Source organism: Portunus trituberculatus, chromosome 12, assembly GCF_017591435.1.
Source record: "Portunus trituberculatus isolate SZX2019 chromosome 12, ASM1759143v1, whole genome shotgun sequence".
Taxonomy (NCBI): Eukaryota; Metazoa; Arthropoda; class Malacostraca; order Decapoda; family Portunidae; genus Portunus; species Portunus trituberculatus.
In genome coordinates, this window is record NC_059266.1 from 7777339 (window position 1) to 7792933 (window position 15595).

The following is a 15595-nucleotide window of genomic DNA, read 5'->3' on the forward strand; positions in this document are numbered from 1 at the left end:
TCCTCCTCCTCCTCCTCCTCCTCCTCCTCCTCCTCCTCAGTTAACTCATTCATTTACTATTTTTCTTTCTATTCTGCTTTATTTTTTTCCCGTTTTCTCATATTTCTTCTTCTTCTGCTTTCTTCTTCTTCTTCTTCTTCTTCTTCTTCTTCTTCTTCTTCTTCTTCTTCTTTCTCCTTTTGTTGTCATTGTTTTTTGTTCCTCTTCCTACTACTACTACTACTACTACTACTACTACTACTACTACTACTATTACTATTATTATTATTATTATTATTATTATTATTATTATTATTATTATTATTATTATTCGTCACGTCTCTCTGTTCTTCCTCTCAATGCCACCACCACCACCACCACCACCACATCCTCCTCGCCATTAATGAGGATATGCTCCTCAATCACACCACTTTACCACACCGCCACAACCACCACACACACACAGAGAGAGAGAGAGAGAGAGGGTTTGGTGAGGTTGTTTACAGTGAAGAAATGTAATAATAACGATAATAGTAATAATAATGAAAGAATAACAGGAAGGGAATAGAAAAAGAAGGAAGGAAGGAAGGAAGTGAATGAATGAATGAAGAAAAATACTGACAAAGGAAGACAAGAAAATAACAACTACAACTACTACTACTACTACTACTACTACTACTACTACTACTACTACTACTACTACTACTACAAGTCATCCCCATGCAAACAAGATAGAGGAGGAGGAGGAGGAGGAACAAGAACAAGAGGAGGAGGAGGAGGAATAGGAGAAAAACTACTAAAGAGAAGGGGGAGAGGAAGGGAAGAAAATGATGACGAATTGGAGGAGGAGGAGGAGGAGGAGGAGAGGAGAGGACGAAATGAGGAAGTAACTTATAAATCGGAGGAGGGAGAGGGACGCAGGTGGCTGGGTCTCTCTCTCTCTCTCTCTCTCTCTCTCTCTCTCTCTCTCTCTCTCTCTCTCTGATTTATGCTCTTTTTATCATCTTTCTCTTTTTCCTCACTGTCTGCTCTCTCTCTCTCTCTCTCTCTCTCTCTCTCTCTCTCTCTCTCTCTCTCTCTCTCTCTCTCTCTCTCTCTCTCTCTCTCTCCGTCCTTTATTTTTGTATACATGAGAGAGAGAGAGAGAGAGAGAGAAGTGTCGCCTCCCTCTTCTCTCCTCCTCCTCCTCCTCCTCCTCCTCCTCCTCCCATTATTACGTTAACTCTCCAAGCATTAACTAATATCCTTTTTCTGTGTGTGTGTGTGTGTGTGTGTGTGTGTGTGTGTGTGTGTGTGTGTGTGTGTGTGTCATCAAGTACTCAGAAGGATGATAACGAAAATAACGATAGTACCAATCTCTCTCTCTCTTTCTCTCTCTCTCTCCACATCCTGTCCGTCGTTGACTTATCTTTCTCTCTCTCTTACTCTTTATCTGAGCCTCGTTCATTCATTGTTATCTCCGTTGTCTCCCCTCTCTCTCTCTCTCTCTCTCTCTCTCTCTCTCGTGCTTTTTGTATACTGGTTACTACTACTACTACTACTACTACTACTACTACTACTACTACTACTACTACTACTACTACTACTACTACTACTACCACCACCACCACTACTACAACAACAACAACAACAACAACCTAGCCTACCCTAACGTGAACCATTCTTGTATTGCAGTAACCTGAACAAGAACCAGTTGCGCCATCTGGAACCGTCGTCCTTTGAGTCCCTGGGTTCCCTGGCGGAGCTCAAACTGTCCAGGAACCAGCTCACCTCACCAATCTTCAACCACACCAACTCAGTCTTCGCCAACCTCACCAACCTCAGGATCTTGTGAGTCTTGGTGGTCACTGGTGTTCCTTGTGACTCGTGTGTGTTATCCTGGCCTGCTTTGTGTTTGGTTGTCTTTTTCTTGTTTTTTCTTGCCTCAATTTGTTTTGCCTAACCTTATCTACCCTTGTCTTACTTTATTTTATCTTGGTTTGTCTTGCCATACCTTAGCTAACTTTACATTACATTATATTACCGTACCTTACCTTACCTAATCTAACCTCACCTCACCTCACCTCACCTAATCTAACATACCCATTTATTTGTTATTTACACCACCACCACCACCACCACCCAGCCTTATCCTCACTAACTATATTACAGAAAAAGTTAGAATTCTTGAAGTTTATATCATTCATCACCACCACCACCACCTCCTCCACCTCCATTGACCCTTCTTTCACCACAGGGACCTGAGCGGGAACCAGCTGAACAACCTCAAGGGTCTTATGTTCAGGGACCTCAAGAAGCTAAAAATTCTGCGTCTGAGAAGAAACGGCATTACTTCATTCAGTGACGGCTCCCTCTTTGGCCTTGACTGCATTGAGAAGCTGTAAGGACATCATCTGTCTTTGTATTCCGTATTCTTAGCCCCTTCAGTACTGGGACACATTTTTACCTTGAGATTTGTGTACAGTTAGACTATTTTATTGACATTAACAAGAGTCTATGGAGGTCAGAAGATTAATGACCACAGTCCTCACTACATATTCTAACCCCTTCAGTACTGGGACACATTTTTATCTTGAGATTTGTGTACCATTAGACCATTTTATTGACATTAGGAAAGGTCTATGGAGGTCAAAAGTTTAATGGCTACTGTCTTCACTATTTTAATCCCCCCATATAAGTTTCTGAAGCTGTATAAAACCAAACAGCAAGCAGAATGAATATGGAAATGCACTGAAGGAGTTAACTGTTTCCCTTTGTTTCTCATTTGTTTCTTGTTGCTTCAGGCTTTTCACAAGTTGTAGTGGGAGTTGCTATGGTTTTCAAGGGTGTTTTTCAGGTACTGGTGACTGTTAAATGTGTTTTAGTGTAAGTTATTAGGGTTTTCAAGGATTTTTTTGGAGGGTGTTCTAGTGACTGTTTAATTGACTGTAGTGAAAGTTGCTAGTGTTTTCAAGGGTGTTTTTTGGGGGTTCTAGTGGAAGTTATTAGGATTTTCAAGGGTGTGTTTTTTTTTTTTTTTTTTTTTTTTTTTTTTTTTTTTTTTTTTGTGGGGTTCTAGTTGAAGTTAATAGGATTTTCAAGGGTGCTTTTCTGGTTCTAGTGACTGTTTAATTATTAAGATTTTCAAGGGTGTTTTCATGATTTTAGTATCAGTTTGCAATTCTTGTGACAATTTAATAGATTGTAGTGGAAGTTATCAAGGTTTTCAAAGGTGTATAGCAGGGTTCACTTTTCTTTATGTAAGAGGGTAAAACTGGCCAAGGGCAACAAAAAGAAACCAATAAATGAAAATAAAAAATGGGCTAGTTAGTTGCTAGATATTGCTTATAAGAACATTATAGGAGAGAAACAGAGGATACTTTACAAAAACGCTCCTGTTTATGCTTAGGACACAGGAAACAGGACAGGAGGAAAGAGAGGGGAAGAGAGGCACAAGATATCTTCCCTTCACACTCCTACACCAACATCCCCTCTTTCTGACTTTTCTCCCTTTGATACACAGGAAACAGGACAGGAAGGAAGAGAGGGGAAGAGAAACACTGATATCTTCCCCTTCACCCTATACTGACATCCCTTCTTAATCACGTCTCCCTTTGTCTAGGTACCTGGACTTCATCTTCCCTTCACACACCTATACTGACATCCCTTCTTAATGACCATCTCTCCCTTTGATCAGATACCTGGACTTCAACAACATCACAACAGTCTCCAAAGGTCTTCTGTTTGATCTCAAGTCCCTCGCTCACCTCTCCCTCAAGTCCAACCAGATCCACTCCATCCGCTCCGACACGTGGCAGTCAACCAAGTCCCTCATCTCCCTGTAAGTATGACTGTGGTGCATTGTGGTGGTAGGTTTTATTTATTTATTTATTTATTTTATTTATTTATTTATTTTTTTTTTTTCATATGGAAGAGGGAAAAATCAAACAAGGGCAACAAAAGATAAAAAAAAAAAATGCCCATGTGTTTTTTTTTATGTGTTGTGTTTGTTGTATAAGTCTGCCAGGGTGCATTGTGGTGTGATGGGGTGTTTTGGAGTGTCATGTGTAGTGTTTGTTGTGTTTATTGTGGTGTGTTGAGGTGTATTGGGGTGTGTTTGTTGTGTACGTGTGCCAGGGTGCTTTGTGGTGTGTTGGGGTGTCATGTGGAGTGTTTGTTGTGTTTATTGCTGTGTGTTGTAGCGTCATGTGAAGTATATGTTGTGGTGTGTTGGGGTGTCATATGAAGTGTTTGTTGTGTTTATTATGGTGTGTTGGGGTGTGTCATGTGTCAGGTGTCTGGCATTTTTACAGGATTGAGTTAAGTTAGTATGTCTTCTATCCTGATATCTTTTGTTTTTTCAGTGTTGTAGTGTGTGTTGAGGTTTCTTAGGGTTATTAAGAGGCTGTTTGTTTGTACCGGCAATGTTTTAAATGTGTGTTTAGCGTGTTGAGGTGATGGTAACATGGAGTGACGTGTGTTTTGTGTCTGTGCAGGGACCTGAGTCACAATCGCCTGGTGATGCTGCGGGAGGCCACCCTCAATGGCCTGGTCAAACTCACCTCCCTCAAGCTGTCCCACAACCACCTGGCCCATGTGGAGCACGCCGCGTTCAAGGCCACGCCCAACCTCATCAACCTGTGAGTCCACGGCCGCTGCTCCACCACTCAGGCAGAGGCAGAGTGGCTTGCCGATGCCCTCTGGTGGCTTTCATTGTGTTCATCATCATTCATTGTGTTGTTGTTGTTCTTGTTATAGGTGTGATAGTGAGACTGTTTGGTACTTTCTCTCATTATGTTTGCTTTTTGTTAATGCTAAACACTTTTCATCAGTTTGTTGTAATGTTTGCACTTTTTGCCTTGCCCTGCAGTGACCTGAGCCACAACGACCTGCGGTGGAGTGTGGAGGACAACAGCGGAGTGTTCAGCAGTCTGCTCCACCTGGAGGTCCTCTCGCTGGCACACAACAACATAGAGACCATCCACGTGGAAACCTTCCGTCCCTTGGTGGCCCTCTCCAGCCTGGACCTGAAAGGCAACCAGCTGCGCACGCTGCCCCACAACCCCTTCATGGGCCTGAAGCACCTCACCTCTGTGGCACTCAACACCTCCAGCCTGGTGTGTGACTGCCACCTGTCCTGGCTGCCCAGCTGGCTCGCCTACTTCACCACAAACTCCTCCACCGCCCCGCCCTCCTCCACCATGGAGTGCAAGTACCCGCCTTCCCTCAAGGGGCGCCGCGTCACCTCCCTTAGAGGCACTGACTTTAGCTGTGACTCCTCGCCGCGGCCCATCATCAGCCACTCCCCGGTAGACCGCGTGGTGCTGCACAGCACCAACGTCACCCTGGCCTGTGTGGCACACGCCGGCGTCAGCGACTCTCAGGCAAAGTTCCTGTGGCGCAAGAACAATCAGCTGCTGGTGGACTTCCCCGTCACCACCACAGAGCAGGTGGTGACCGTGGAGGGCCGTGTGCTGCACAACATCACCTCACGCCTCCTTCTCTCCAACGTGTCGGAGCAGGACAGTGGCGAGTACCAGTGCGTTGTGCGCAACGACTTTGGAGCGAGCTACTCCCGCCGCGCCCACATCCAGGTGCACATCTACCCCTACTTCACCAAGCAGCCCGCCAGCGTGGCCGTGCGCATCGGGGAGGTGGCCAAGCTGGAGTGTGCCGCCAGCGGCTCCCCGGCCCCGGAGATCTCCCTGCTGAAGGATGGCGGTGAGGATTTTCCGGCGGCACGGGAGCGCCGCATCCACGTGCTGTCCAATGAGACGCTGTTCTTCATCAAGCCGGTGACGCCGCTCGATGAGGGCGTCTACACCTGCCGTGCCACCAACGCCGCCGGAGTGGCCTCCGTCGACGCCCGGCTCACCATCAGGCAGATCCCAGAGTTCACCAAGCGGCCCAAGGATGAAGTGGCCACACTGGGCCACAACACTGTCCTAGAGTGTCGGGTGAGTCACCACACACACACACACACACACACACACACACACACACACACACACACACACACACACACACACACACACACACTAAATCTTATCTCTCCTGTCACAACTGATTGGCTCCAGACACCTTAACAAATCATGTGTGGAAACAAGTAATTGGCAGCTTTTCTGCAGTCTACTTATTGATCTTCACTCTGGTACATATTGATCTGCTTTGCTGTCTTACTTTTTCTTGCCTTGAGTATATTATCTTATGTACATTTATAACCTTCATATTATATTTTGTAGTCTGGTATGAATTTGTATGTGTGTGTGTGTGTGTGTGTGTGTGTGTGTGTGTGTGTGTGTGTGTGTGTGTGTGTGTGTGTGCAGGTGGTAGTGATGTGTGGGTGTGTTGCATCATGGGTATTTTAGTCTCTCCTGGCAATCTTTCAGACACCAGCTGATATTTTGTTATACGCAGTGCTGACTCATGGCAGCCCCGCCCACTTTGTACCTATGAATAGTGACTTAAATGTGTAACTGCAGCCCACACACACACACACACATACACACACACACACACACACACACACACACACACACACACACACACACACACACTTAGCATACCATCTTTTAATATTTTGGGTTAACCACTTTGAGATTTAATAATAAAATACAAGTAATGGTTTGCTGCACCACAGGGCACTGGGCTACCTGTCCCCAAGCTGACCTGGAGCAAGAATGGCGAGCCACTGCAGAGCGACGGCCACTACCTGCTGGTGGATGACAGTCAGTACCTGCTGATCAAGGAGACCCGCCTGGAGGACCTCGGCACCTACACCTGCGAGCTGACCAACATCCTCGGCACCACACGGGAACACATCAACCTGTCCCTGCGAGGTGACCACTCACACACACACACACACACACACACACACACACACACACACACACACACACACACACACACACACACACTATAATGTTCTTTGCACAGCTACACACCTAAAGCTTCTCTCCATGTACTAATTGACTGGACTGTGCCATGACTTGTGTATTGGAAGGAAGACAAATATAGATTATGTTTGTCTTGCCCCCACCACACTGCAGGACACATTTCTGACCCCACTCTTGTTACAGACTCCTCCTCAGCGGGCAGCACCACCACAGGCATCGTGGTGATTGCGGTGGTGTGCTGCGTGGTGCTGACGTCCCTGGTGTGGGTTGTCATTATTCACCAGACCAGGAAGCGCACCCAGTCAGCAAGTGGCCTGACCAGCCCTGCCGGCTATCCCAGCGACAAGGGCGCCCTGGCCCGCTACCCCGCCCCTCAGCACCACGCCCTGGCCGCCCACCACCACCTCACCTCAGAGCTGATGCACAACATGACACCGCTGCTCGGGTGCCACCGAGGGCTACCCCAGCGGCCAGGACAGCGGCTCGGAGCACTCCAGCGGGAAGGACTCCGGGACAGGGGACTCTGCACAGCGCTCCAATGAGGACCTCCTTCCCCTGGACTTCAACAGGCCAGGACTGCGGCGCTCCCTCATTATCTGCTCTGACTCAAGGGGCTCACCAGTCATGAGAGGTGAGTGTGTGTGTGTGTGTGTGTGTGCGCGCGCATCCACTTCCATAAGGCAGTATTGACCTGCACCTCATCCTTGCAGTGACACACATTCCCAGTCTAATGTTGTGCTCTGTGCCTGCAGGTGTGAATGGCCTTGGTGTTGGAGGTGGAGGTGAACCCGTGGCCTGTGAGGAGGTGCTGGGCCGACCAGTTCTCTCCACCTTCAGTCCACAGCACCTCTCCCCAAGCAGCTACAGCCCCTCCAGCCACTACACCGCCAGCCTCAGGCGAGGCTCAAACTCTCGCCTGTTGCCCGTGTCCTCCCCTGTCACCCCTTCCTCCACCCTGCCTCGTGGACCCTCCCTTCCCTACCAGACAAGACCTTGCTCCCCGTATCAGTCAGCCTCTGGTTCCCCCTCCTCCTCTGAGGCGCATAGCAGAGGCAGTCCCCTGGCCCAGCGACACTCCCCAGACGGTGGGGATGCCATTGACGAGGGCCAGGGCTACAGCCTGCACCGCCAGGCCAACGGTGACCTGCCCTGCGTGCACAGTGGCGAGGGGAGTGCTGTGCGCAGCCCCCGGGCATCTGTGTCCAGTGCCAGTGACCACAGGAGTGAGCTGGACCTCAGGATGGACATGGCAGAGGTTCAGTTCCTTGGCCAAGTGCATGGTGGCCGTGTCCTGGAGGGGAGATAATGGCCATTGGGTTGGCGGGAAGGGCAGCCCGCTGCCCTCCCCTCGTGTAGGCATTCCTCAAGCTAGTGGACAGTGTGAAGAGGTTTTGTAAGTGCATTATCTGTATAAAGAAAGCATCCAAATGTGTGTACATACCTGTATATATATATATATGTGTATGAGTAAAGCTGGACTTTATGTATGCAGATATCAACTGTTTGAGACAGTTCAGACTGCACAAGACAGGCAGCAGCATCAAGGCTGCCCGGTGCTGGGCTGGTGCCGTAGTTTCTCAAGTGCTGCCATCTGGAGTGCCAGAGTTCCTCTGTGGGAAACCCCCGTGATAAGAAGACATCTTGGCCACACTCACTCAGCCACTCACAGTCAGCAAGTCTCATTATATAGAAGGTGTACTATGGGCACATGAACCTGGAACAGCAGCAGCAGCAGCAGCAGTAGCAGTGTGTGGAGCAGAAGCTCAGCCCTTATGGCAGGGAACAGTGTGGTTGGTGTGGAGCCATGGAAGCACAAGGCAGTGGTGGCAGCAACCAGGCATGACAGGAGTGCAGGGTGGAGTGTGGAGGTGTCCCGCAGCCTGGCCACCCCTGCCACCACTCTCTCCTTGCCTCAGCCTTTGCCTGAAGAGAAGGAATCCAGCACCACACCCACACCTCCAAGGACTCCCTGCCACTGTTCCAAGGAGCAGAGTTGCACGTGCATTAATAACTGGAAATGTGTTCCGTCCCAAGTCTTGCCACGGCACGATGCCTTTAGTGTGAGGGACACAAGGCCACTCACACTGCTAAACCTACCCTCAACAACATTCTCCAATCAAAATTGCAATCCCTCCCCCAGAAGCTGTCTGTGCCTCACCAACAGGAACGGAGACGTCCACAAGGCTGCGGCGCTGCACCGGCCGTGTGCTAACTTGGTGCACTGGCCACCCACCCCCCTGCTCTCCAGCCATGCTGAGGCAGGGCCCGGGGGTGAGGGAGCCCCAGTGCACCAATGCATTGTTGTTTTGTAGGCTTGATTTTACTACATCATAGCTGAAAAATAATCTGTGTTCCTTGTCTACTTAGAATATTTTTATATTGATTTTGAATTACTTAGGAACATCTCTTTTGCTTCGTAGGAAGAACTGTGCAGTTGCTTTGTAATGTAGTGACACTGTCCTGTGGAAAGGCATCTGTAGAGCTGCTATTGTACCAGCATTGTATCAACAGTGTGTGTGTGTGTGTGCATGTGTGCATGTGTGCATGAGTGTGTGTGTGTGCGTGCTTGCATGTGTGTCCAGCCTCCTCTTGTCGTAGAGCACTGCAATGTTTGTTCCTAACAGTGGTCGAGTTCAAATACTGCAAGTCTGTGTTGTGACGTAGGTTAATGAGGTGTGCTGAGCGCAGCGTCGTGGTTACTTCACGCATTTACTGACACTTGAGAAACTATTGTACATTTAAGTCGACCTCAAACTAGTCACCTTCTGACGTAAGCAGTTACTATGTCACAACCTCCTCTCGCAGCAGCTTCTCCTCACCCGAGACAGCAGGGTGCAGGCAGCTCCCCCCACACCCTGGCAGGGCCGCCTTCAGGGGCTTGTTCAAAGGTGAAGATGTAATGTACAGAGTCTGAAGGCACAATATCAGACATTCTGGCTCCTTTTTATGCTTCCTTCCTTCCTTCCTTCTGTACTGTTGTTTTCCATGTCTTTCTGTTTATGTTCATTACCATCTCTCTCTCTCTCTCTCTCTCTCTCTCTCTCTCTCTCTCTCTCATATCCCTTTATTACTTAAAAAAAGATCTCAGATAAATTTTCACAACACACACACACACACACACACACACACACACACACACACACACACACACACACACACACACACACACACACAGCACCTACCTCCCCCTGCCACCCCCCCCCTCACCCCTGCATTGCCTCTGTGAAGAAAACAGCCCAGGGTGATTGGACATTGTTCTAAATACTGATTGTTATCACTGTTACTTTTTTTTTAACATTTATTTATTAGCAAGTAATGAATCCTATTTTTATGAGTAGAATTATTGTTATTATTATTATCATTATTATTATTATTATTATTATTGTGGTTCTGGAAAGCAAATGTGCAGTTTTTATACATCAGGTTATGGTTTTGTATGTGATTTTATATATATTTATTATTGTTCATTTCGTACGTCGGCACAAATTACGTAGAACAAGATTATCAAATTATTATTATTACGTCGATACGTCAAACTGTTTTCTATTCTGATTTTTATTGAAGTATATTGAACAAAATATGTACAGCTCTTGGTTTGAAGGAAAGAATTAATTGAGTAAATGATAAAGGTTAAGTGTAAGAGTCCAGCATGTGTATGGTAAAGACTAACCTTACATTCTTAGCTTAGTAAGGCACGGAGAAGAAATTACAGCAAGTTTCCAAAAGATTTTTAGCAATGGAGAAAAATGGAATGACTAACGTAGCCTAATTGGATTGTTGTGAGGCTTCTGACATGGTTGTGACATATTAACCGGTAATTGTAATGTCAAATCTTACCTTGTTCCTTCTTTAAGTTTTTATTATTATTATTATTATTTTATTATTTTTTTTATAACGTGTACAGATCTATTTTGTTGATCCGTTAACAATTTATATAATATTTTGTACAGCCCAAAACTGCGAACGTGATGTCTCCTGTTGGCATCTGGCACCCCCTTTGTACCTCTCTGTTTGTTTCCTTTTCATCTATTACCTGTCTCTTCCTCCCTGTTTCCTTTCCATCTTTCCCTCCTCCTTTCCTCTCCATCTGTTACCTGTCTCTCCCTCCCTGTTTCCTCTCCATCTCTTCCACCTTTCATCTCCATCTGTTACCTGTCTCTCATCCTGTTTCCTTTCCTGCTACCTGACACATCCTCCTACTTTCTTATACATCTATTACCTGTCTCTCCCTCCTCCTTTTCTCTCCTGTTACCTGTCCCTCCTCTTCCCCTAACCTTGTCTCTTCCCGCGAGCCGCAAGACATCGAAGACATCCCTGGCAGCTGTCCGTGCCGAGGGATACTAACTATTTAAGTTATTAAGAATCCTCCTCTGCAGCCTCTCCTTTTCATTAATAAAACTGTGTATATGAAAGGCATCTCATTCACCTCAGTTGTATCATGTATCACAGCCTCCCTCTAGTACAGCAGGGCAGGTGGGCAGTTGAAGAAGGGATGCTGGTACTCTTAATCTCTTCAGTACCATGACATGTTTTCATATTCGCTCTGCTTACTATTTGGTGATTTGATACAGCTTCAGAAACTTGTGTGGGGATTAAAATAGTGAAGACTGGCCATTTATCGTCTGAAGTCCATAGACCCTTCCTGATGTAAATAAAACTGTCTAATCATACACAAAAACTCATGGTAGAAATGCGTCCCAGTGCTGAAGGGTTTAAGGTTCACATGTCATTAACCGCTACTCTTGAAATGAAGCATAACGGTCACCATTTTCTTTAACATCCTTATTTGGGATTGGATGGTTGATTTGTTGCAGATGGTAAATGTGACAATAAATTAATAGTAGTTTCTCCTGATTAGTTTGCTTCATGTTTATGTATATTCATTCTTGGGAAATTGACAATGGGTGCTGCTGTGCCTCCTTCCCACTGAGTTGCTGTGTCCCCTTTGAAGCATCATGGAAGCACAGAGGGATTGATCTGAAGGCATTGAGGTGAGCTGGCCACAAGGAGTAGTTGTCTGGTGGAGCACTACAGGTAGAGGCAAGTCATACAGTCATACATTATCAATCAGCCATCACCAAGACATGTATATTTTGGTGATAGCTTTCATTATCTTGCCTCTAAACATTAATTACCCTTCTACATTCTACATCTCATACCATTCTGTACATAACATAATCTATTTAGAGCTTTACTGTTCTATGAAGCTCCAAAGATACAGTAATGGTAAAAGTGTCTCAGTACAGCAGCAAAATAAAAGTAGTGTCAACTCAAGCGGAGGGCAAGATGAAACACTTCGGTACATTGACACATATATTAAGAGACGAGATAAAAAAAAGTTCAGCATCATACATAATAAACAGCAATTCATAGCAAAATCTATACCAGTCAATGAACTCAACTTGTGTCCATCGTGTTGTCCTCATCATCATCCTCCGAGTCCTCCTCCAGCTCCTCCTCCACGTCCTGGTCAGGCTCCTCCTTCTCAATGTACGGTCCAAGCTCCTCCATTAATTCCTGCATATGCTCTACCATCTGGCCGTCCTCGCATGGAGTCTCCGAATGCACCTGCAGCATAACACTGTCACTTCACTGCCTGCTCTCTCCACCCAATGCTGCCTCAATGATACTTGGTAATTTCAAACACCATCTCATGTTGGAGTCAAGTACTTACAAGCTATTAGTTATTGAGTGTTTTCAAGATTCTAAAAGAATTCATTGTGGTTTTCAAGGATGTTTGAGTGATTTTAGTGATAGCTTGACAAGACTTCAGCACAATCAGTAGTAAAAGAACACATGAAAGTAGGATAAATCAACATCTTGCTACAAAATACACACACACACACCAGTCACCACCACACACCAGCCACACTCACCTGCAGGGCACGGTGCAGACAGTACTGGGCGGCCTCACGCTGCTCCTCCCCCTGCAGGTAGTGGCTCCACCCCATGAGGTACCACACGTCCACCACCTGCATCACCGCCACCACCACAGGGCAGAATGGCAGCAAATTTGCAGGAAATAAGAAAGACACTTGTTTATTTTTTTTTTCTTTGAGGGATTTTTTTTTTTTTTTTTTTTTTTTTTTTTTCGTTAAGGCCTATAGTGCCTGTAGGCACACTTGAAGAGTGTATGGGAAGTGCTGTTCAGCTTCCGCCCATTAGTGGCGCAGGCAATTTTATTTATAGTGGTGGGCATATTAGGGCCCATATCACCATCCAAGCTCATCTTGAGTGTAACCACCTAGAACCTGGGTATCATGGTGACATATAGCTAACTTTAAACCACTCGACAAATGGCAAAGTGTTTTAAGGCTGTACGTGGTGGGATTCGAACCTACGCGTGGACGTCTGCCCGATCCCACGCTCACCACCTTATCCACTATGCCACCACCTCCCTAATTAATGAGAATGTGTTTTATGAGTCTTTGTGGCAACAATTAGTCAACCCACAGTCATGTAAGAAAATAAACACATAAAGAAAACAAAAATGAAAATATGAAGAGAAAAATATTTATACAGATTTTATATCCACCTATTATTGGAAAAATAAAGTTTCAAAATCCTCATCAATGCTCACAATGAACAGGTTTCCACAGTGCTATACAGAGGTGTGATGCACCAAGACAAACATAACCACAGAAACCTCTTGCTTAACAGTACAAGTCTTAGTATCAAAGCCCCTCCCCCCCACACACACACAGCAGCAACCAGGCAGTCACACCCTCACCTCATCATCCTCCTCTGTCAGGCCCTCCAGTACCTCCACGGCAGACTTGTGGTCCTCCACCTCAATAAGTATGCGTGCTGTGGTGAGGCGCGTGGCGTAGGACAGTGGGCACACCTCCACAGGGTCAAAGCTCCCGGTGGCAGCCTTGCCCTCCCTCACAGCCCTGTACTGTGGCAGCCACACCTCCAAGGACTGTGCTATGTACTTCTTTGCCTCCTCCACCTCTTGCTTCACCAGAAGGAAGCTTGCCTGTGTGAGAGAGCAGCAAGAGTTGAAGTCTGTGAGGGCAGAGTCAAGAGTGAAGTAATGACTAACTGGTGTGTTGGTGAGGACGGAACAAGCAGAGTGAGGCTCACCATATGCTGGAAGGCTTCAGGGTTGGTGGGGTCCACCTCAATGGCCTTCAGGATGTTGGCTCGACACGCCTCCTCCGCCTCCTCCTCGTCACACAGGTCTGTCATGAAGAGCTCCGCCACTGAGCAGTGGGCCGTAGACATCTGCCGCACCAGCCCTGCTCTCTCATCCTGCTGGGGGACCATTGAGGAGGTGGAGGTAGCGCCCCAGCTGGCCCCAGCCTCAGCCTCTGCTGGGCAAAGGTTCTCATTCCCCTCGTCCAGCACAGGATCCCTGGGCTCGGTTTTCACCGTGACGGCCGCCATCTCGCTGACACCGGCTGCTGCTGCCGCTGCTGTGCCATTCCTGCCGGCGGCGTCCTGCATGGTCATATCCACCGGCTCGCTGCCCTCCTCGACCTTCTTCACCACTGGCAGACTGAGCACCTTCCTGGTGAGGATTTCGATGCCCTTCTGGTAGCACTGCAGCGCCTCCCGCCCCTCCATCAGCTGGGCCATGGACATGTACTTCTCGTGGCCGCCCTCAGGCTGCACCGTTATGGCCCTGCCCAGGCAGTGCCGTGCCCATCAAGGTTCCCCACCTCCAGGCATAGGCTGGCTGAGGTCTCCAGCACGGCAACATTGTCTGGCTCCTTCTTGAGGGCTGTGTGGCACAGCGTCTGGGCCGTCTCATACTGGAAGCTGTCAATCTCCTCCTGTGCCGCTGCCAGCAGCTCCTCCACACTCAGGTTCTCCAGGTCAGCCTTGGCAGCCATCCTCCGCCGCAGCAGTGCCGCCGCTCGCCTCTTCCTCTTACGAGCAGCCGTCGCTGGCTTCCCCATCCTGCCACTAGTGGTGGTAGTGGTGGCAGCAGTAGTAGTAGTGGTGGTGGTGGTGGTAGCTGTTGAGGTGTGGATGAACAGGACAAGAAGAACCAATGTCAAGAACTGCCAGCCTCACCAGTCCCCTCAGCACACTCCCCTTCCTCCACCTTACCTAACCTAACACACACCCAATGCCCCTAAACACCCCTCCCCGCCCCTCCACACCCCACATCCCCATACACACCACCCCTTTACACCCCACACACACCCGACACCCCAGCACTGCCACCCTGAGCACCCTCCCCTCACCACAACACAAACCCAGGGAAACAGTTAACCTTCCCTCCCTTTGGCGGACCCCTGAGCAACACCTACCTGCAGAAGCGTTCCCCGAGAGCCCCGCCCACCTGTATTCGGCGGGACAGGTAACGCGAGGCCAGGTGGGGTGATTAATTAAGGCTGGAGGTTGTTATTGTTGCACGTGTTGCCTTTCAGCTGAGTTCTCCCCAGTCCCCACCACAGCCTAAATAAACAAAGCTGGCAAATATTTCACTGGTTGCCTTACGTATTTTTAAGTGTTTTTTGTTATCATGAAAGGATTTTGTATTAGTGTTTAGAATTTATGGCTGGGTGTTGATTTGATGAGAGTGGAATTCATAACATTAATTGTGTTTCTTTCTTTGGTGTTACTTGCAATTTGTTTAATCTAAAATATTATTAATACCAGTTTATTTATTCTTTTTTTTTATATATATCGTTTTTTTTTTTTTTTTATCAATAATGTTGCAGCGGAGAGATTAGTGAATAATAAGTGCGGTAATGGTTTCTTGCTGTTAATTTCTCTATCTAATCTAT

The 15595-nt window shown here is 47.3% G+C and overlaps 2 protein-coding genes across 2 annotated transcripts in view; one reads left to right on the forward strand and one right to left on the reverse strand.

Annotated features, from left to right (window-relative positions):
• LOC123502687 (leucine-rich repeats and immunoglobulin-like domains protein 1) overlaps window positions 1-11266 on the forward strand; it is a 34869-nt gene extending 23603 nt beyond the window's left edge. The window contains 9 exon segments of the mRNA XM_045251869.1: window positions 1654-1809; window positions 2216-2359; window positions 3656-3799; window positions 4455-4598; window positions 4829-5915; window positions 6599-6797; window positions 7038-7296; window positions 7298-7485; window positions 7607-11266. Coding sequence (XP_045107804.1) covers window positions 1654-1809; window positions 2216-2359; window positions 3656-3799; window positions 4455-4598; window positions 4829-5915; window positions 6599-6797; window positions 7038-7296; window positions 7298-7485; window positions 7607-8160 — 2875 coding nt within the window. The 3' untranslated portion in view covers window positions 8161-11266.
• An 887-nt stretch (window positions 11267-12153) lies between these two features.
• LOC123502828 lies at window positions 12154-15294 on the reverse strand. Its single transcript, XM_045252102.1, is given in 6 exon segments — window positions 12154-12422; window positions 12731-12826; window positions 13585-13833; window positions 13941-14500; window positions 14503-14817; window positions 15116-15294. Coding segments are annotated over 5 exon segments (1332 nt in total). The 5' UTR covers window positions 14759-14817; window positions 15116-15294; the 3' UTR covers window positions 12154-12251.
• Between the last annotated feature and the right edge of the window lie 301 nt (window positions 15295-15595).